This window comes from Oncorhynchus mykiss, unplaced genomic scaffold (assembly GCF_013265735.2).
Source record: "Oncorhynchus mykiss isolate Arlee unplaced genomic scaffold, USDA_OmykA_1.1 un_scaffold_120, whole genome shotgun sequence".
NCBI classification, from domain to species: Eukaryota; Metazoa; Chordata; class Actinopteri; order Salmoniformes; family Salmonidae; genus Oncorhynchus; species Oncorhynchus mykiss.
Genome location: NW_023493661.1, coordinates 895,581 through 918,022, shown reverse-complemented (window position 1 = coordinate 918,022; position 22,442 = coordinate 895,581). Strand labels below are relative to the sequence as shown.

General features: G+C 51.8%; 1 protein-coding gene across 1 annotated transcript; it reads left to right on the top strand.

Moving 5' to 3' along the window:
- The first annotated feature begins 152 nt into the window (after positions 1 to 152).
- On the top strand, positions 153 to 22,442 carry LOC118947067 (dynactin subunit 5). The gene is made up of 6 exons (XM_036972134.1): positions 153 to 310; positions 4,169 to 4,237; positions 4,998 to 5,116; positions 9,190 to 9,301; positions 11,957 to 12,059; positions 22,227 to 22,442. The coding sequence occupies exons 1-6, from the start codon at positions 263 to 265 to the stop codon at positions 22,322 to 22,324; spliced, it is 549 nt and encodes a 182-aa protein (XP_036828029.1). The 5' UTR covers positions 153 to 262; the 3' UTR covers positions 22,325 to 22,442.

The following is a 22,442-nucleotide window of genomic DNA, read 5'->3' as shown; positions in this document are numbered from 1 at the left end:
ACAATTATATTAAACAATTATATATTATATTATTATTTCGTCGATCATTAACAAATTATGTTAATTATTTAACACACATATTAAAAATAATAATAATTAGTTGAATATTACTTATTATTTGTGAGCGGAAGAGCTTTCCATCATCATCGATGTTGCAGTGCTCTGCTAGTATGGTCTGAAGGGAGAGGTTGACAGCAGAGCAAAAAAAACAGACCACATCAACTCGTTCTCTGTACATTTTAAAACAAAAATAATTACAACCATGGAATTGTGTGAGATACTGTACAACAAGGCGGAATACATTGAAACGGTAATCTTCCGTAGCAAGCTTGTAATTCGGTGTTTATTTGACTAGATAACGTTAACGATTAGCAAGTTAGCGTTTAGCTCATTGTATACAAACCATTATGAGCACCTTCCTAATATTGAGTTGTACCTCCTTTTTGCCCCTCCTAACTCTAAGTGCTGTACATATGAAATCGTGTATATATATATATATTGGTATTTACACTGAGTATACCAAACATTATGAGCACCTTGAATTGTACCTCCTTTTTGCCCCCCAGAACAGCCTTAATTCGTCAGGGGCATCGACTCCAAGGTGTAGAAAGCGTCCCAACAGGGATGCTGGCCCATGTTGACTCCAAGGTGTAGAAAGAGTCCCAACAGGGATGCTGGCCCATGTTGACTCCAAGGTGTAGAAAGCGTCCCAACAGGGATGCTGGCCCATGTTGACTCCAAGGTGTAGAAAGCGTCCCAACAGGGATGCTGGCCCATGTTGACTCCAAGGTGTAGAAAGCGTCCCAACAGGGATGCTGGCCCATGTTGACTCCAAGGTGTAGAAAGAGTCCCAACAGGGATGCTGGCCCATGTTGACTCCAAGGTGTAGAAAGTGTCCCAACAGGGATGCTGGCCCATGTTGACTCCAAGGTGTAGAAAGTGTCCCAACAGGGATGCTGGCCCATGTTGACTCCAAGATGTAGAAAGAGTCCCAACAGGGATGCTGGCCCATGTTGACTCCAAGGTGTAGAAAGCGTCCCAACAGGGATGCTGGCCCATGTTGACTCCAAGGTGTAGAAAGAGTCCCAACAGGGATGCTGGTCCATGTTGACTCCAAGGTGTAGAAAGAGTCCCAACAGGGATGCTGGCCCATGTTGACTCCAAGGTGTAGAAAGCGTCCCAACAGGGATGCTGGTCCATGTTGACTCCAATGCTTCCCACAGCTGTATCAAGTTGTCTGGATGTCCTTTAGGTGGTGGACCGTTCTTGATACACACAGGAAACGGTTGAGCGTGAAAAAACCCAGCAGCGTTGCAGTTCTTGACTCAAACCGGTGCGCCTGGTACCTACTACCGTACCCCGTTCAAAGGCACTTCAATATATTTGTCTTGCCCATTCACCCTCTGAATGGTACACACACACAATCCATGTCTCAAATCCTTCTTTAACCCGTCTCCTCCCCTTCTTCATCTACACTGATTGAAGTGGATTTAACAAAGTGACATCAATAAGGGATCATAGCTTTCACCTGGATTCACCTTGTCAGTCTGTCCTGGAAAGAGAAGGTGTTCTTAATGTTTTTAGTATATTCAGTGTATATACAGTGCACAGTCAATGCACTGAACCCTCATTGCTAGCTCGGTCCCTTAGCCAGCCAGCTAGCCAGCTTGAATTGCAGTTAGACCATTTCTTGACGAGGCACCGATTACAGTTAGCATCAAGCGGTGGTCTGTAAACCTGTATCTGAGTCAGTACCGTTTATACCACCTGATCAGCATGTCCTCTCTCCCTGTCAGTTAGCATCAAGCGGTGGTCTGTAAACCTGTATCTGAGTCAGTACCGTTTATACCACCTGATCACCATGTCCTCTCTCCCTGTCAGTTAGCATCAAGCGGTGGTCTGTAAACCTGTATCTGAGTCAGTACTGTTTATACCACCTGATCACCATGTCCTCTCTCCCTGTCAGTTAGCATCAAGCGGTGGTCTGTAAACCTGTATCTGAGTCAGTACCGTTTATACCAACTGATCAGCATGTCCTCTCTCCCTGTCAGTTAGCATCAAGCGGTGGTCTGTAAACCTGTACCTGAGTCAGTACCGTTTATACCAACTGATCACCATGTCCTCTCTCCCTGTCAGTTAGCATCAAGCGGTGGTCTGTAAACCTGTATCTGAGTCAGTACCGTTTATACCACCTGATCAGCATGTCCTCTCCCTGTCAGTTAGCATCAAGCGGTGGTCTGTAAACCTGTATCTGAGTCAGTACTGTTTATACCACCTGATCAGCATGTCCTCTCTCCCTGTCAGTTAGCATCAAGCGGTGGTCTGTAAACCTGTATCTGAGTCAGTACCGTTTATACCACCTGATCAGCATGTCCTCTCTCCCTGTCAGTTAGCATCAAGCGGTGGTCTGTAAACCTGTACCTGAGTCAGTACCGTTTATACCACCTGATCAGCATGTCCTCTCTCCCTGTCAGTTAGCATCAAGCGGTGGTCTGTAAACCTGTACCTGAGTCAGTACCGTTTATACCACCTGATCAGCATGTCCTCTCTCCCTGTCAGTTAGCATCAAGCGGTGGTCTGTAAACCTGTATCTGAGTCAGTACCGTTTATACCACCTGATCACCATGTCCTCTCTCCCTGTCAGTTAGCATCAAGCGGTGGTCTGTAAACCTGTATCTGAGTCAGTACTGTTTATACCACCTGATCAGCATGTCCTCTCCCTGTCAGTTAGCATCAAGCGGTGGTCTGTAAACCTGTATCTGAGTCAGTACCGTTTATACCACCTGATCAGCATGTCCTCTCTCCCTGTCAGTTAGCATCAAGCGGTGGTCTGTAAACCTGTATCTGAGTCAGTACCGTTTATACCACCTGATCAGCATGTCCTCTCTCCCTGTCAGTTAGCATCAAGCGGTGGTCTGTAAACCTGTATCTGAGTCAGTACCGTTTATACCACCTGATCAGCATGTCCTCTCTCCCTGTCAGTTAGCATCAAGCGGTGGTCTGTAAACCTGTATCTGAGTCAGTACCGTTTATACCACCTGATCAGCATGTCCTCTCTCCCTGTCAGTTAGCATCAAGCGGTGGTCTGTAAACCTGTATCTGAGTCAGTACCGTTTATACCAACTGATCAGCATGTCCTCTCCCTGTCAGTTAGCATCAAGCGGTGGTCTGTAAACCTGTATCTGAGTCAGTACCTTTTATACCACCTGATCAGCATGTCCTCTCTCCCTGTCAGTTAGCATCAAGCGGTGGTCTGTAAACCTGTACCTGAGTCAGTACCGTTTATACCACCTGATCAGCATGTCCTCTCTCCCTGTCAGTTAGCATCAAGCGGTGGTCTGTAAACCTGTATCTGAGTCAGTACCGTTTATACCACCTGATCAGCATGTCCTCTCTCCCTGTCAGTTAGCATCAAGCGGTGGTCTGTAAACCTGTATCTGAGTCAGTACCGTTTATACCACCTGATCAGCATGTCCTCTCTCCCTGTCAGTTAGCATCAAGCGGTGGTCTGTAAACCTGTATCTGAGTCAGTACCGTTTATACCAACTGATCAGCATGTCCTCTCCCTGTCAGTTAGCATCAAGCGGTGGTCTGTAAACCTGTATCTGAGTCAGTACCTTTTATACCACCTGATCAGCATGTCCTCTCTCCCTGTCAGTTAGCATCAAGCGGTGGTCTGTAAACCTGTACCTGAGTCAGTACCGTTTATACCACCTGATCAGCATGTCCTCTCTCCCTGTCAGTTAGCATCAAGCGGTGGTCTGTAAACCTGTATCTGAGTCAGTACCGTTTATACCACCTGATCAGCATGTCCTCTCTCCCTGTCAGTTAGCATCAAGCGGTGGTCTGTAAACCTGTATCTGAGTCAGTACCGTTTATACCACCTGATCAGCATGTCCTCTCTCCCTGTCAGTTAGCATCAAGCGGTGGTCTGTAAACCTGTACCTGAGTCAGTACCGTTTATACCACCTGATCACCATGTCCTCTCTCCCTGTCAGTTAGCATCAAGCGGTGGTCTGTAAACCTGTATCTGAGTCAGTACCGTTTATACCACCTGATCAGCATGTCCTCTCTCCCTGTCAGTTAGCATCAAGCGGTGGTCTGTAAACCTGTATCTGAGTCAGTACCGTTTATACCACCTGATCACCATGTCCTCTCTCCCTGTCAGGCGTCTGGTAACAAAGTGAGCAGGCAGTCGGTGCTGTGCGGCAGTCAGAACATCGTCCTCAACGGCAAAGTAAGTAACAACAAGCCATACCGGTATTACACCATGAGATGGGCCAGTTGGGGCTTTATTCATTACGTTCACTATACAGGTAATAAACCATGAGATGGGCCAGTTGGGGCTTTATTCATTACGTTCACTATACAGGTAATAAACCATGAGATGGGCCAGTTGGGGCTTTATTCATTACGTTCACTATACAGGTAATAAACCATGAGTCTCCCTCCCTCCCTCCGTCCCTATCTCCCCCCTCCCTGTCTGTCTCCCTCCCTCCCTGTCTCCCTCCCTCCCTGTTTCCCTCCCTGTCTGTCTGTCTCCCTCCCTCCCTGTCTGTCTCCCTGTCTGTCTCCCTCCCTCCCTGTCTGTCTGTCTCCCCCTCCCTGTCTCCCTCCCTGTCTGTCTCCCTCCCTCCCTGTCTGTCTCCCTGTCTGTCGCCCTCCCTGTCTGTCTGTCTGTCTGTCTCCCTCCCTCCATGTCTGTCTCCCTCCCTCCCTCCCTGTCTCCCTCCCTCCCTGTCTGTCTCCCTCCCTCCCTCCCTCCCTGTCTCCCTCCCTCCCTGTCTGTCTGTCTTCCTCCCTCCATGTCTGTCTCCCTCCCTGTCTCCCTCCCTCCCTGTCTGTCTCCCTCCCTCCCTCCCTCCCTGTCACCCTGCTTCCCTGTCTGTCTCACTCCCTGTCTTGTCTGTCTCCCTCCCTCCCTGTCTGTCTGTCTGTCTCCCTCCCTGTCTGTGTCACCCTCCCTCCCTCCCTCTGTTCATCCCTGTCTCCTCCAGACTATAGTAATGAATGACTGTATAATCCGTGGAGACCTGGCCAATGTCAGGGTGGGGAGGCACTGTGTTGTGAAGAGCCGGAGTGTCATTCGGCCGCCGTTCAAAAAATTCAGCAAAGGGTGAGTGAGTTCTGCTCAACCTCTTCTAGACCAGGGGTCTCCTCTTCTAGACCAGGGGTCTCCTCTTCTAGACCAGGGGTCTCCTCTTCTAGACCAGGGGTCTCCTCTTCTAGACCAGGGGTCTCCAACCTCTTCTAGACCAGGGGTCTCCAACCTCTTCTAGACCAGGGGTCTCCTCTTCTCGACCAGGGGTCTCCAACCTCTTCTAGACCAGGGGTCTCCAACCTCTTCTAGACCAGAGGTCTCCTCTTCTCGACCAGGGGTCTCCAACCTCTTCTCGACCAGGGGGCTCCAACCTCTTCTAGACCAGGGGGCTCCTCTTCTCGACCAGGGGTCTCCAACCTCTTCTAGACCAGGGGTCTCCAACCTCTTCTAGACCAGGGGACTCCTCTTCTAGCCCAGGGGTCTCCTTTTCTAGACAAGGGGTCTCCAACCTTTTCTAGACCAGGGGTCTCCTCTTCTAGACCAGGGGTCTCCTTTTCTAGACCAGGGGTCTCCTCTTCTAGACCAGGGGTCTCCAACCTCTTTTAGACCAGGGGTCTCCTCTTCTCGACCAGGGGTCTCCAACCTTTTCTAGACCAGGGGTCTCCTCTTCTAGACCAGGGGTCTCCAACCTTTTCTAGACCAGGGGTCTCCAACCTTTTCTAGACCAGGGGACTCCTCTTCTAGTCCAGGGGTCTCCTCTTCTAGACCAGGGGTCTCCAACCTCTTCTAGACCGCGGGACTCCTCTTCTAGACCAGGGGTCTCCTCTTCTCGACTAGGGGTCTCCAACCTGTTCTAGACCAGGGGTCTCCAACCTCTTCTAGACCAGGGGACTCCTCTTCTAGTCCAGGGGTCTCCTCTTCTAGACCAGGGGTCTCCAACCTCTTCTAGACCAGGGGTCTCCAACCTCTTCTAGACCAGGGGACTCCTCTTCTAGTCCAGGGGTCTCCTCTTCTAGACCAGGGGTCTCCAACCTCTTCTAGACCGCGGGACTCCTCTTCTAGTCCAGGGGTCTCCTCTTCTAGACCAGGGGTCTCCTCTTCTAGACCAGGGGTCTCCAACCTCTTCTAGACCAGGGGTCTCCTCTTCTAGTCCAGGGGTCTCCTCTTCTAGACCAGGGGTCTCCAACCTCTTCTAGACCAGGGGACTCCTCTTCTAGTCCAGGGGACTCCTCTTCTAGACCAGGGGTCTCCTCTTCTCGACTAGGGGTCTCCAACCTTTTCTAGACCAGGGGTCTCCAACCTCTTCTAGACCAGGGGTCTCCAACCTCTTCTAGACCAGGGGTCTCCAACATCTTCTAGACCAGGGGTCTCCTATTCTACACCAGGGGTCTCCAACCTCTTCTAGGCCAGGTGACTCCTCTTTTAGACCAGGGGTCCCCTCTTCTTGACAAGGGGTCTCCAACCTTTTCTAAACCAGGGGTCTCCACCTTCTTCTGGACCAGGGGTCTCCAACCTCTTCTAGACCAGGGATCTCCTCTTCTAGACCAGGGTATCCTCTTCTAGACCAGGGGTCTCCTCTTCTAGACCAGGGGTCTCCAACCTCTTCTAGACCAGGTGACTCCTCTTCTAGACCAGGGGTCTCCTCTTCTAGACAAGGGGTATCCAACCTTTTCTAGACCAGGGGTCTCCAACTTCTTCTGGACCAGGGGTATCCAACCTCTTCTAGACCAGGGGTCTCCTCTTCTAGACCAGGAGACTCCAACCTCTTCTAGACCAGGGGTCTCCTCTTCTAGACCAAGGGTCTCCTCTTCTAGACCTCGGGCCTCCAACCTTTTCTAGACCAGAGGTCTCCTCTTCTAGACCAGGGTCTCCTCTTCCAGACCATGGGTCTCCAACCTCTTTTAGACCAGTGATCTCCTCTTCTAGACCAGGGGACTTCTCTTCTAGACCAGAGGTCTCCTCTTCTAGACCAGGGGTCTTCTCTTCTAGACCAGGGTTCTCCTTTTCTAGACCAGGGGTCTCCTCTTCCAGACCAGTGGTCTCCAACCTCTTCTAGACCAGGGGTCTCCTCTTCTAGACCAGGGGTCTCCAACCTCTTCTAGACCAGGGATCTCCTCTTCTAGACCAGGGGACTTCTCTTCTAGACCAGAGGTCTCCTCTTCTAGACCAGAGGTCTCCTTTTCTAGACCAGGGGTCTCCTCTTCTAGACCAGGGGTCTCCTCTTCTAGACCAGGGGTCTCCAACCTCTTCTAGACCAGGGATCTCCTCTTCTAGACCAGGGGACTTCTCTTCTAGACCAGAGGTCTCCTTTTCTAGACCAGGGGTCTCCTCTTCTAGACCAGGGGTCTCCAACCTCTTCTAGACCAGGGGTCTCCAACCTCTTCTAGACCAGAGGTCTCCTCTTCTCGACCAGGGGTCTCCAACCTCTTCTCGACCAGGGGGCTCCAACCTCTTCTAGACCAGGGGGCTCCTCTTCTAGACCAGGGGTCTCCTCTTCTAGACAAGGGGTCTCCAACCTTTTCTAGACCAGGGGTCTCCTCTTCTAGACCAGGGGGCTCCTCTTCTAGACCAGGGTCTCCTCTTCTAGACCAGGGGTCTCCAACCTCTTCTAGACCAGGGGACTCCTCTTCTAGACCAGGGGTCTCCTCTTCTAGACCAGGGGTCTCCAACCTCTTCTAGACCAGGGTATCCTCTTCTAGACCAGGGGTCTCCTCTTCTAGACAAGGGGTCTCCAACCTTTTCTAGACCAGGGGTCTCCTCTTCTAGACCAGGGGTCTCCTCTTCTAGACCAGGGGTCTCCTTTTCTAGACCAGGGGTCTCCTCTTCTAGACCAGGGGTCTCCAACCTCTTTTAGACCAGGGGTCTCCTCTTCTCGACCAGGGGTCTCCAACCTTTTCTAGACCAGGGGTCTCCTCTTCTAGACCAGGGGTCTCCAACCTGTTCTAGACCAGGGGTCTCCTCTTCTAGACCAGGGGTCTCCAACCTCTTCTAGACCGCGGGACTCCTCTTCTAGACCAGGGGTCTCCTCTTCTCGACTAGCGGTCTCCAAACTTTTCTAGACCAGGGGTCTCCTCTTCTAGACCAGGGGTCTCCTCTTCTAGACCAGGTGTCTCCTCTTCTAGACCAGGGGTCTCCAACCTCTTCTAGACCAGGGGTCTCCTCTTCTCGACTAGGGGTCTCCAAACTTTTCTAGACCAGGGGTCTCCTCTTCTAGACCAGGGGTCTCCAACCTCTTCTAGACCAGGGGTCTCCAACATCTTCTAGACCAGGGGTCTCCTATTCTAGACCAGGGGTCTCCAACCTCTTCTAGGCCAGGTGACTCCTCTTTTAGACCAGGGGTCCCCTCTTCTGGACCAGGGGTCTCCAACCTCTTCTAGACTAGGGATCTCCTCTTCTAGACCAGGGTATCCTCTTCTAGACCAGGGGTCTCCTCTTCTAGACCAGGGGTCTCCAACCTCTTCTAGACCAGGTGACTCCTCTTCTAGACCAGGGGTCTCCTCTTTTAGACAAGGGGTATCCAACCTTTTCTAGACCAGGGGTCTCCAACTTCTTCTGGACCAGGGGTATCCAACCTCTTCTAGACCAGGGGTCTCCTCTTCTAGACCAGGGGTCTCCAACTTCTTCTGGACCAGGGGTATCCAACCTCTTCTAGACCAGTGATCTCCTCTTCTAGACCAGGGGACTTCTCTTCTAGACCAGAGGTCTCCTCTTCTAGACCAGGGGTCTTCTCTTCTAGACCAGGGTTCTTCTTTTCTAGACCAGGGGTCTCCTCTTCCAGACCAGTGGTCTCCAACCTCTTCTAGACCAGGGGTCTCCTCTTCTAGACCAGGGGACTTCTCTTCTAGACCAGGGGTCTCCTCTTCTAGACCAGTGGTCTCCAACCTCTTCTAGACCAGGGGTCTCCTCTTCTAGACCAGGGGACTTCTCTTCTAGACCAGAGGTCTCCTTTTCTAGACCAAGGGTCTCCTTTTCTAGACCAGGGGTCTAAATCACATCAGAACACAATTTTTGAAATCTGGAAATTCGATAAAAAAAATAAAGTAATTTCCCCACTTTTAATTGCAGAGTGGCCTTCTTCCACTAAGCAGGTCTCTGTGGTCTGACCTCTGACCCCTTGTCCTCTTGCCCCCCCCCCCCCCCCCCCCCAGAGTGGCCTTCTTCCCGCTGCACATCGGAGACCATGTGTTTATAGAGGAAGACTGTGTGGTGAACGCTGCTCAGATCGGATCTTACGTTCACATCGGGAAGAACTGTGTCATTGTGAGTTACACACACACACACTCACAGAGTTACACACACACACAGTCACACTCACAGAGTTACACACACACACAGTCACACTCACAGAGTTACACACACACTCACAGAGTTACACACACACACACACACACACACACACACACACACACTCACAGAGTTACACACACACACTGGCAGAGGGAACATTCAGGTCCTAAATCTGGGTCATGTGATGCTCGGAACGACCACATTTCACTGTCCCTGTGGGGCTAGTTGGGTCCATGTTCTACTAGTCTGGTCTGAACAGTGTTCTACTAGTCTGGTCTGAACAGTACTAGTCTCTGCCTAGTTGGGTCAGTGTTCTACTAGTCTGGTCTGAACAGTGTTCTACTAGTCTGGTCTGGTCTGTGTTCTACTAGTCTGGTCTGAACAGTACTAGTCTCTGTCTAGTCGGGTCCGTGTTCTATTAGTCTGGCCTGGTCTGTGTTCTTCTGGTCTGGTCTGAACAGTGTTCTACTAGTCTGGTCTGAACAGTGTTCTACTAGTCTGGTCTGAACAGTGTTCTACTAATCTGGTCTGAACAGTACTAGTCTCTGTCTAGTTGGGTCCATGTTCTACTAGTCTGGTCTGAACAGTGTTCTACTAGTCTGGTCTGAACAGTACTAGTCTCTGTCTAGTTGGGTCCATGTTCTACTAGTCTGGTCTGGTCTGAACAGTACTAGTCTCTGTCTAGTTGGGTCCATGTTCTACTAGTCTGGTCTGAACAGTGTTCTACTAGTCTGGTCTGAACAGTACTAGTCTCTGTCTAGTTGGGTCCATGTTCTACTAGTCTGGTCTGGTCTGAACAGTACTAGTCTCTGTCTAGTTGGGGTCCGTGTTCTACTAGTCTGGTCTGAACAGTACTAGTCTCTGTCTAGTTGGGGTCCATGTTCTACTAGTCTGGTCTGAACAGTACTAGTCTCTGTCTAGTTGGGTCCATGTTCTACTAGTCTGGTCTGAACAGTACTAGCCTCTGTCTAGTTGGGTCCATGTTCTACTAGCCTGGTCTGAACAGTGTTCTACTAGTCTGGTCTGAACAGAACTAGTCTCTGTCTAGTTGGGTCCATGTTCTACTAGTCTGGTCTGAACAGTACTAGTCTCTGTCTAGTTGGGTTCATGTTCTACTAGTCTGGTCTGAACAGTGTTCTACTAGTCTGGTCTGAACAGAACTAGTCTCTGTCTAGTTGGGTCCATGTTCTACTAGTCTGAACAGTGTTCTACTAGTCTGGTCTGAACAGTACTAGCCTCTGTCTAGTTGGGTCCATGTTCTACTAGTCTGGTCTGAACAGTGTTCTACTAGTCTGGTCTGAACAGAACTAGTCTCTGTCTAGTTGGGTCCATGTTCTACTAGTCTGGTCTGAACAGTACTAGTCTCTGTCTAGTTGGGTCCATGTTCTACTAGTCTGGTCTGGTCTGAACAGTACTAGTCTCTGTCTAGTTGGGTCCATGTTCTACTAGTCTGGTCTGGTCTGAACACTACTAGTCTCTGTCTAGTTGGGTTCATGTTCTACTAGTCTGGTCTGAACAGTACTAGTCTCTGTCTAGTTGGGGTCCATGTTCTACTAGTCTGGTCTGAACAGTACTAGTCTCTGTCTAGTTGGGTCCATGTTCTACTAGTCTGGTCTGGTCTGAACAGTGTTCTACTAGTCTGGTCTGAACAGAACTAGTCTCTGTCTAGTTGGGTCCATGTTCTACTAGTCTGGTCTGAACAGTACTAGTCTCTGTCTAGTTGGGTTCATGTTCTACTAGTCTGGTCTGAACAGTGTTCTACTAGTCTGGTCTGAACATAACTAGTCTCTGTCTAGTTGGGTCCATGTTCTACTAGTCTGAACAGTGTTCTACTAGTCTGGTCTGAACAGTGTTCTACTAGTCTGGTCTGAACAGTACTAGTCTCTGTCTAGTTGGGTCCATGTTCTACTAGTCTGGTCTGAACACTACTAGTCTCTGTCTAGTTGGGTTCATGTTCTACTAGTCTGGTCTGAACAGTACTAGTCTCTGTCTAGTTGGGTTCATGTTCTACTAGTCTGGTCTGAACAGTACTAGTCTCTGTCTAGTTGGGGTTCATGTTCTACTAGTCTGGTCTGAACAGTACTAGTCTCTGTCTAGTTGGGTCCATGTTCTACTAGTCTGGTCTGAACAGTACTAGTCTCTGTCTAGTTGGGTTCATGTTCTACTAGTCTGGTCTGAACAGTGTTCTACTAGTCTGGTCTGAACAGTACTAGTCTCTGTCTAGTTGGGTCCATGTTCTACTAGTCTGGTCTGAACAGTGTTCTACTAGTCTGGTCTGAACAGTGTTCTACTAGTCTGGTCTGAACAGTACTAGCCTCTGGCATGATTGTATTTATTACAGGGTAGTCACATGACGGTAGTTTGTATCATCACATGACGGTGGTGTTCTGTAGAGGTTCTGTTGTGATGTCACAATGGGGGTAGTGTGTTCTGTCAACATATTAAATGTGACTCCTACCCGACTGGTTGTTTCTGTTGCTCCAGGCAACGGTCTGTTTCTGTTGCTCCAGGCAACGGTCGCCACTGTATCTGGTTGTTAATGCTGTGTGTGTGTGTGTGTGTGTGTGTGTGTGTGGTGTCTGTGTCTGTGTCTGTGTCTGTGTGTGTGTGTGTGTGTGTGTTTTCCAGGGGCGACGGTGTGTGTTGAAAGATTGCTGTAAGATCCTAGACAACACAGTTCTTCCTCCTGAGACCGTGGTTCCTCCCTTCACCGTGTTCTCAGGATGCCCAGGTCAGAACACACCTCTTCCTCCTCCATCTCTACCTCCTCCTCTACCTCCTCCTCCTTTACCTCCTCCTCCTCTATCTCGACCTCCTCCTCCTCTACATCATCCTTCTCTACCTCCTCCTCCTCTACATCCTCCTCCACCTCTACATCCTACTCTCCTCTACCTCCTCTACATCCTCCTCCTCTATCTCTACTTCCTCCTCTACATCATCCTCCTCTACCTCCTCCTCCTCTATCTCTACCTCCTCCTCCTCTACATCATCCTTCTCTACCTCCTCCTCCTCTACATCCTCCTCCTCCTCCTCCTCTACATTCTCCTCTACATCCTCCACCTCTATCTCCTCCTCTACCTCCTCTACATCCTCCTCTACATTCTCCTCTACCTCCTCCTCTACCTCTACATCCTCTACATCCTCTACCTCCTCCTCTACATCCTCCTCTACATCCTCTACCTCCTCCTCCATCTCCACCTCCTCCTCTACATCATCCTCTACCTCCTCCTCCTCCATCTCCACCTCCTCCTCTACATCCTCCTCTACATCCTCCTCCTCTACATCCTCCTCTCCTCTACCCCCTCTACATCCTCCTCCTCCTTTACCACCTCCTCTACCTCCTCCTCCTCTACCCCTTCCTCTACATCCTCCTCTCCTCTACCCCCTCTACATCCTCCTCCTCCTCTACCTCCTCCTCTACCTCCTCCTCCTCTACCCCCTCCTCCACATCCTCCTCTACATCCTCCTCCTCTACATCCTCCTCTACATCCTCCTCATCTACCTCCTCCTCTACATCCTCCTCTACATCCTCCTCTACATCCTCCTCTACATTCTCCTCCTCTACATCCTCCTCCTCTACCTCCTCCTCCTCTACATCCTCCTCCTCTACACCCTCCTCTACCTCCTCCTCATCTACCTCCTCCTCCTCTACATCCTCCTCTACATCCTCCTCTACATCCTCCTCCTCTACATCCTCCTCTACGATCCTCCTCCTCTACATCCTCCTCCTCTACATCCTCCTCTACATCCTCCTCATCTACCTCCTCCTCTACATCCTCCTCTACATCCTCCTCTACATCCTCCTCTACATCCTCCTCCTCTACATCCTCCTCCTCTACCTCCTCCTCCTCTACATCCTCCTCCTCTACATCCTCCTCTACCTCCTCCTCATCTACCTCCTCCTCCTCTACATCCTCCTCTACATCCTCCTCTACATCCTCCTCCTCTACGTCCTCCTCTACGATCCTCCTCCTCTACATCCTCCTCCTCTACCACCTCCTCCTCTACATCCTCCTCTACATCCTCCTCTACATCCTTCTCATCTACCTCCTCCTCCTCTACATCCTCCTCTACCTCTACCTCCTCCTCTACCTCCTCCTCTACATCCTCCTCTACATCCTCCTCCTCTACATCCTCATCTACCTCCTCCTCCTCTACATCCTCCTCCTCTACAGCCTCCTCATCTACCTCCTCCTCGTCTACATCCTCCTCCTCTACATCCTCCTCCTCTACATCCTCCTCTACCCCCTCTACATTCTCCTCTACCTCTTCCTCCTCCTCTACATCCTCCTCTACCTCCTACTCATCTACATCCTCCTCCTCCTCTACCCCCTCCTCTACATCCTCCTCTACATCCTCCTCTACCTCCCCCTCTACCCCCTCCTCTACATCCTCCTCTACCCCTTCGTATACATCCTCCTCTACCTTCTCCTCTACATCCTCTACCTCCTCCTCTACATCCTCCTCTACCCCCTCATCTACATCCTCCTCCTCTACATCCTCCTCTTCCTCCTCCTCCTCTACATCCTCCTCTACCCCCTCCTCTACATTCTCCTCCTCTACATCCTCCTCTACCTCCTCCTCCATCTCCACCTCCTCCTCTACATCCTCCTCTCCTCTACCCCCTCTACATCCTCCTCCTCCTCTACCTCCTCCTCCTCCTCCTCTACCCCCTCCTCTACATCCTCCTCTCCTCTACCCCCTCTACATCCTCCTCTACATCCTCCTCTCCTCTACCCCCTCTACATCCTCCTCCTCCTCTACCTCCTCCTCTACCACCTCCTCCTCCTCCTCTACCCCCTCCTCTACATCCTCCTCTACATCCTCCTCCTCTACATCCTCCTCCTCTACATCCTCCTCATCTACCTCCTCCTCTACCTCCTCCTCTACCTACTCCTCTACATCCTCCTCTACATCCTCCTCCTCTACATCCTCCTCCTTTACCTCCTCCTCCTCTTCATCCTCCTCCTCTACATCCTCCTCTACATCCTCCTCATCTACCTCCTCCTCCTCTACCCCCTCCTCCACATCCTCCTCTACATCCTCCTCCTCTACATCCTCCTCCTCTACATCCTCCTCATCTACCTCCTCACCTACCTCCTCCTCTACATCCTCCTCTACATCCTCCTCCTCTACATCCTCCTCCTCTACCTCCTCCTCCTCTACATCCTCCTCTACGTCCTCCTCATCTACCTCCTCCTCCTCTACATCCTCCTCTACCTCTACCTCCTCCTCCTCTACATCCTCCTCTACATCCTCCTCCCCTACATCCTCCTCCTCTACATCCTCATCTACCTCCTCCTCTTCTACATCCTCCTCCTCTACATCCTCCTCATCTACCTCCTCCTCCTCTACCTCCTCCTCCTCTACATCCTCCTCTACCTCCTCCTCCTCTACATCCTCCTCTACCTCCTCCTCTACCCCCTCCTCTACATCCTCCTCTACCCCTTCGTATACATCCTCCTCTACCTCCTCCTCTACATCCTCCTCTACCTCCTCCTCTACCTCCTCCTCTACATCCTCCTCTACCCTCTCATCTACATCCTCCTCTTCTACATCCTCCTCTTCCTCCTCCTCCTCTACATCCTCCTCTACCTCCTCCTCTACCTCCTCCTCTACCCCCTCCTCTACATCCTCCTCTACCCCCTCATCTACATCCTCCTCTTCTACATCCTCCTCTTCCTCCTCCTCCTCTACATCCTCCTCTACCCCCTCCTCTACATCCTCCTCCTCTATCTCCTCCTCTACATCCTCTACCTCCTCCTCTACATCCTCCTCCTCCTCCCTCCTAAACATCCACCTCTACATCTTCTACCTCCTCCTCCATCTCCACCTCCTCCTCTACATCCTCCTCTCCTCTACCCCCTCTACATCCTCCTCCTCCTCCTCTACCTCCTCCTCTACCTCCTCCTCCTCCTCCTCTACCCCCTCCTCTACATCCTCCTCTCCTCTACCCCCTCTACATCCTCCTCTACATCCTCCTCTCCTCTACCCCCTCTACATCCTCCTCCTCCTCTACCTCCTCCTCTACCACCTCCTCCTCCTCCTCTACCCCCTCCTCTACATCCTCCTCTACATCCTCCTCCTCTACATCCTCCTCCTCTACATCCTCCTCCTCTACATCCTCCTCCTCTACATCCTCCTCATCTACCTCCTCCTCTACCTCCTCCTCTACCTACTCCTCTACATCCTCCTCCTCTACATCCTCCTCCTCTACCTCCTCCTCCTCTACATCCTCCTCCTCTACATCCTCCTCTACATCCTCCTCATCTACCTCCTCCTCCTCTACCCCCTCCTCCTCTACATCCTCCTCCTCTACATCCTCCTCCTCTACATCCTCCTCATCTACCTCCTCCTCATCTACCTCCTCCTCTACATCCTCCTCTACATCCTCCTCTACATCCTCCTCCTCTACATCCTCCTCCTCTACCTCCTCCTCCTCTACATCCTCCTCTACGTCCTCCTCATCTACCTCCTCCTCCTCTACATCCTCCTCTACCTCTACCTCCTCCTCTACATCCTCCTCTACATCCTCCTCTACATCCTCCTCCCCTACATCCTCCTCCTCTACATCCTCATCTACCTCCTCCTCTTCTACATCCTCCTCCTCTACATCCTCCTCATCTACCTCCTCCTCCTCTACCTCCTCCTCCTCTACATCCTCCTCTACCTCCTCCTCTACATCCTCCTCTACCTCCTCCTCTACCCCCTCCTCTACATCCTCCTCTACCCCTTCGTATACATCCTCCTCTACATCCTCCTCTACCTCCTCCTCTACCTCCTCCTCTACATCCTCCTCTACCCTCTCATCTACATCCTCCTCTTCTACATCCTCCTCTTCCTCTTCCTCCTCCTCCTCTACATCCTCCTCTACCTCCTCCTCTACCCCCTCCTCTACCCCCTCCTCTACATCCTCCTCTACCCCCTCATCTACATCCTCCTCTTCTACATCCTCCTCTTCCTCCTCCTCTACATCCTCCTCTACCCCCTCCTCTACATTCTCCTCCTCTACATCCTCCTCTACCTCCTCCTCCTCTATATCCTCCTCTACCCCCTCCTCTACATTCTCCTCTACATCCTCCTCTACATCCTCCTCTACCTCCTCCTCCTCTACATCCTCCTCTACCCCCTCCTCTACATTCTCCTCCTCTACATCCTCCTCTACCTCCTCCTCCTCTACATCCTCCTCTACCCCCTCCTCTACATCCTCCTCCTCTACCCCCTCCTCTACATTCTCCTCTACATCCTCCTCTACATCCTCCTCTACCTCCTCCTCCTCTACATCCTCCTCTACCCCCTCCTCTACATTCTCCTCCTCTACATCCTCCTCTACCTCCTCCTCCTCTATATCCTCCTCTACCCCCTCCTCTACATTCTCCTCTACATCCTCCTCTACATCCTCCTCTACCTCCTCCTCCTCTACATCCTCCTCTACCCCCTCCTCTACATTCTCCTCCTCTACATCCTCCTCTACCTCCTCCTCCTCTACATCCTCCTCTACCCCTCCTCTACATTCTCCTCTACATCCTCCTCTACATCCTCCTCTACCTCCTCCTCCTCTACATCCTCCTCTACCTCCTCCTCTACCCCTACATCCTCCTCTACCCCCTCCTCTACCCCCTCCTCTATCTCTACCTACTACTCTACATCCTCCTCTACCTCTACATCCTTCTCGACCTCCTTCTCTACCTCCTCTACCCCCTCCTCTATCTCTACCTACTTCTCTACATCCTCCTCTACCTCTACATCCTCCTCTACCCCCTCCTCTACATCCTCCTCTACCTCCTCCTCTACCCCCTCCTCTACATCCTCCTCTACCCCTTCGTATACATCCTCCTCTACCTTCTCCTCTACATCCTCTACCTCCTCCTCTACATCCTCCTCTACCCCCTCATCTACATCCTCCTCCTCTACATCCTCCTCTTCCTCCTCCTCCTCTACATCCTCCTCTACCCCCTCCTCTACATTCTCCTCCTCTACATCCTCCTCTACCTCCTCCTCCTCTACATCCTCCTCTACCCCCTCCTCTACATCCTCCTCCTCTATCTCCTCCTCTACATCCTCTACCTCCTCCTCTACATCCTCCTCCTCCTCCTAAACATCCTCCTCTACATCCTCTACCTCCTCCTCCATCTCCACCTCCTCCTCTACATCCTCCTCTCCTCTACCCCCTCTACATCCTCCTCCTCCTCTACCTCCTCCTCCTCCTCCTCTACCCCCTCCTCTACATCCTCCTCTCCTCTACCCCCTCTACATCCTCCTCTACATCCTCCTCTCCTCTACCCCCTCTACATCCTCCTCCTCCTCTACCTCCTCCTCTACCACCTCCTCCTCCTCCTCTACCCCCTCCTCTACATCCTCCTCTACATCCTCCTCCTCTACATCCTCCTCCTCTACATCCTCCTCCTCTACATCCTCCTCATCTACCTCCTCCTCTACCTCCTCCTCTACCTACTCCTCTACATCCTCCTCTACATCCTCCTCCTCTACATCCTCCTCCTTTACCTCCTCCTCCTCTACATCCTCCTCTACATCCTCCTCATCTACCTCCTCCTCCTCTACCCCCTCCTCCACATCCTCCTCTACATCCTCCTCCTCTACATCCTCCTCCTCTACATCCTCCTCCTCTACATCCTCCTCATCTACCTCCTCACCTACCTCCTCCTCTACATCCTCCTCTACATCCTCCTCCTCTACATCCTCCTCCTCTACCTCCTCCTCTACATCCTCCTCTACGTCCTCCTCATCTACCTCCTCCTCCTCTACATCCTCCTCTACCTCTACCTCCTCCTCCTCTACATCCTCCTCTACATCCTCCCCTACATCCTCCTCCTCTACATCCTCATCTACCTCCTCCTCTTCTACATCCTCCTCCTCTACATCCTCCTCATCTACCTCCTCCTCCTCTACCTCCTCCTCCTCTACATCCTCCTCTACCTCCTCCTCCTCTACATCCTCCTCTACCTCCTCCTCTACCCCCTCCTCTACATCCTCCTCTACCCCTTCGTATACATCCTCCTCTACCTCCTCCTCTACCTCCTCCTCTACATCCTCCTCTACATCCTCCTCTACCTCCTCCTCTACCTCCTCCTCTACATCCTCCTCTACCCTCTCATCTACATCCTCCTCTTCTACATCCTCCTCTTCCTCCTCCTCCTCTACATCCTCCTCTACCTCCTCCTCTACCTCCTCCTCTACCCCCTCCTCTACATCCTCCTCTACCCCCTCATCTACATCCTCCTCTTCTACATCCTCCTCTTCCTCCTCCTCCTCTACATCCTCCTCTACCCCCTCCTCTACATCCTCCTCCTCTATCTCCTCCTCTACATCCTCTACCTCCTCCTCTACATCCTCCTCCTCCTCCCTCCTAAACATCCACCTCTACATCCTCTACCTCCTCCTCCATCTCCACCTCCTCCTCTACATCCTCCTCTCCTCTACCCCCTCTACATCCTCCTCCTCCTCCTCCTCTACCCCCTCCTCTACATCCTCCTCTCCTCTACCCCCTCTACATCCTCCTCTACATCCTCCTCTCCTCTACCCCCTCTACATCCTCCTCCTCCTCCACCTCCTCCTCTACCACCTCCTCCTCCTCCTCTACCCCCTCCTCTACATCCTCCTCTACATCCTCCTCCTCTACATCCTCCTCCTCTACATCCTCCTCCTCTACATCCTCCTCATCTACCTCCTCCTCTACCTCCTCCTCTACCTACTCCTCTACATCCTCCTCCTCTACATCCTCCTCCTCTACCTCCTCCTCCTCTACATCCTCCTCCTCTACATCCTCCTCTACATCCTCCTCATCTACCTCCTCCTCCTCTACCCCCTCCTCCTCTACATCCTCCTCCTCTACATCCTCCTCCTCTACATCCTCCTCCTCTACATCCTCCTCATCTACCTCCTCCTCATCTACCTCCTCCTCTACATCCTCCTCTACATCCTCCTCTACATCCTCCTCCTCTACATCCTCCTCCTCTACCTCCTCCTCCTCTACATCCTCCTCTACGTCCTCCTCATCTACCTCCTCCTCCTCTACATCCTCCTCTACCTCTACCTCCTCCTCTACATCCTCCTCTACATCCTCCTCTACATCCTCCTCCCCTACATCCTCCTCCTCTACATCCTCATCTACCTCCTCCTCTTCTACATCCTCCTCCTCTACATCCTCCTCATCTACCTCCTCCTCCTCTACCTCCTCCTCCTCTACATCCTCCTCTACCTCCTCCTCCTCTACATCCTCCTCTACATCCTCCTCTACCTCCTCCTCTACCCCCTCCTCTACATCCTCCTCTACCCCTTCGTATACATCCTCCTCTACCTCCTCCTCTACCTCCTCCTCTACATCCTCCTCTACCCTCTCATCTACATCCTCCTCTTCTACATCCTCCTCTTCCTCTTCCTCCTCCTCCTCTACATCCTCCTCTACCTCCTCCTCTACCCCCTCCTCTACCCCCTCCTCTACATCCTCCTCTACCCCCTCATCTACATCCTCCTCTTCTACATCCTCCTCTTCCTCCTCCTCCTCTACATCCTCCTCTACCCCCTCCTCTACATTCTCCTCCTCTACATCCTCCTCTACCTCCTCCTCCTCTATATCCTCCTCTACCCCCTCCTCTACATTCTCCTCTACATCCTCCTCTACATCCTCCTCTACCTCCTCCTCCTCTACATCCTCCTCTACCCTCTCCTCTACCCCTACATCCTCCTCTACCCCCTCCTCTACCTCCTCCTCCTCTACATCCTCCTCTACCCTTCCTCTACATTCTCCTCTACATCCTCCTCTACATCCTCCTCTACCTCCTCCTCCTCTACATCCTCCTCTACCTCCTCCTCTACCCCTACATCCTCCTCTACCCCCTCCTCTACCCCCTCCTCTATCTCTACCTACTACTCTACATCCTCCTCTACCTCTACATCCTTCTCGACCTCCTTCTCTACCTCCTCTACCCCCTCCTCTATCTCTACCTACTTCTCTACATCCTCCTCTACCTCTACATCCTCCTCTACCCCCTCCTCTACATCCTCCTCTACCTCCTCCTCTACCTCCTCTACCTACTCTTCTACATCCTCCTCTACCTCCTCCTCTACATCCTCCTCTACATCCTCCTCTACATCCTCCTCTACCTCCTCCTCTACATCCTCCTCTACCCTCTCATCTACATCCTCCTCTTCTACATCCTCCTCTTCCTCCTCCTCCTCTACATCCTCCTCTACCTCCTCCTCTACCTCCTCCTCTACCCCCTCCTCTACATCCTCCTCTACCCCCTCATCTACATCCTCCTCTTCTACATCCTCCTCTTCCTCCTCCTCCTCTACATCCTCCTCTACCCCCTCCTCTACATTCTCCTCCTCTACATCCTCCTCTACCTCCTCCTCCTCTACATCCTCCTCTACCCCCTCCTCTACATTCTCCTCTACCTCTTCCTCCTCTACATCCTCCTCTACATCCTCCTCTACCTCCTCCTCCTCTACATCCTCCTCTACCTCCTCCTCTACCCCCTCCTCTACCCCTACATCCTCCTCTACCCCCTCCTCTATCTCTACCTACTACTCTACATCCTCCTCTACCTCTACATCCTTCTCCACCTCCTTCTCTTCCTCCTCCTTCTCTTCCTCCTCTACCCCCTCCTCTATCTCTACCTACTTCTCTACATCCTCCTCTACCTCCTCCTCTACATCCTCCTCTACCTCCTCCTCTACCTCCTCCTCTACCCCCTCCTCTACCTACTCCTCTACATCCTCCTCTACATCCTCCTCCAAATCCTCCTCTACCTCCTCCCCCTCTACATCACCCTCCTCTACATCCTCCTTTACCTCCTCTTCCTCTACATCACCTCTACCTCTACATCCTCCTCTACCTCCTCCTCTACATCCTCCTCCTCTACCCCCTCCTCTACCTCTACCTACTTCTCTACATCCTCCTCTACCTCCTCCTCCTCTACATCCTCCTTTACCTCCTCTTCCTCTACCTCCTCCTCTACATTATCCTCTACCTCCTCCTCTACCCCCTCCTCTACATTCTCCTTTACCTCCTCTTCCTCTACATCATCCTCTACCTCTACATCCTCCTCTACCTCCTCCTCTACATCCTCCTCCTCTACCCCCTCCTCTACCTCTACCTACTTCTCTACATCCTCCTCTACCTCCTCCTCCTCTACATCCTCCTTTACCTCCTCTTCCTCTACCTCCTCCTCTACATCATCCTCTACTTCCTCCTCTACATCCTCCTCTACCCCCTCCTTTATCTCTACCTACTTCTCTACCTCCTCCTCTCCCTCTACATCCTCCTCTACTTCTACATCCTCCTCCACCTTCTCCTCTACCTCCTCCTCTACCTCCTCCTCTACCCCCTCCTCCTCCTCTACATCCTTCTCCACCTCCTTCTCTACCTCCTACTCCTCTACATCCTCCTCTACCCCCTCCTCTACCTCTACCTACTTCTCTACATCCTCCTCTACCTCTACACCCTCCTCCACCTCCTTCTCTACCTCCTACTCCTCTACATCCTCCTCTACCCCCTCCTCTACCTCTACCTACTTCTCTACATCCTCCTCTACCTCTACATCCTCCTCCACCTCCTTCTCTACCTCCTCCTCTACAACCTACTCTACCTCTATCTCTACATCCTCCTCTACATCCTCCTCTACCTCCTCCTCTATCTCTACCTCCTCCTCCACATCCTCCTCTACCCCCCCCCTTCTACTACTTCTACTTCCTCCCCCCCTCCCCCATACTCGATGACATCAGCGTTTTGGCATATGTAGATACTGGTATGGTGCTGCAGATGATGAATGAGCCTGAAAAGTGATGGATTTGTCTTCAACTCTTTCTAACTGGTGTCTCTTCCCCACTCTACCTCCTCTTCCTCCTCCTCCTCTTCCTCATCTCTCTCTCCCAGGTCTGTTTTCAGGAGAGCTCCCAGAATGTACCCAGGACCTGATGATTGATGTGACCAAGAGTTACTACCAGAAATTCCTCTCTCTCAGCCAGATATAAACCCCTTAACCTACCCTACCTTAACCTACCTTAACCTACCTTAACCTACCCTACCTTAACCTACCCTACCTTAACCTACCTTAACCTACCCTACCCTACCTTAACCTACCCTACCTTA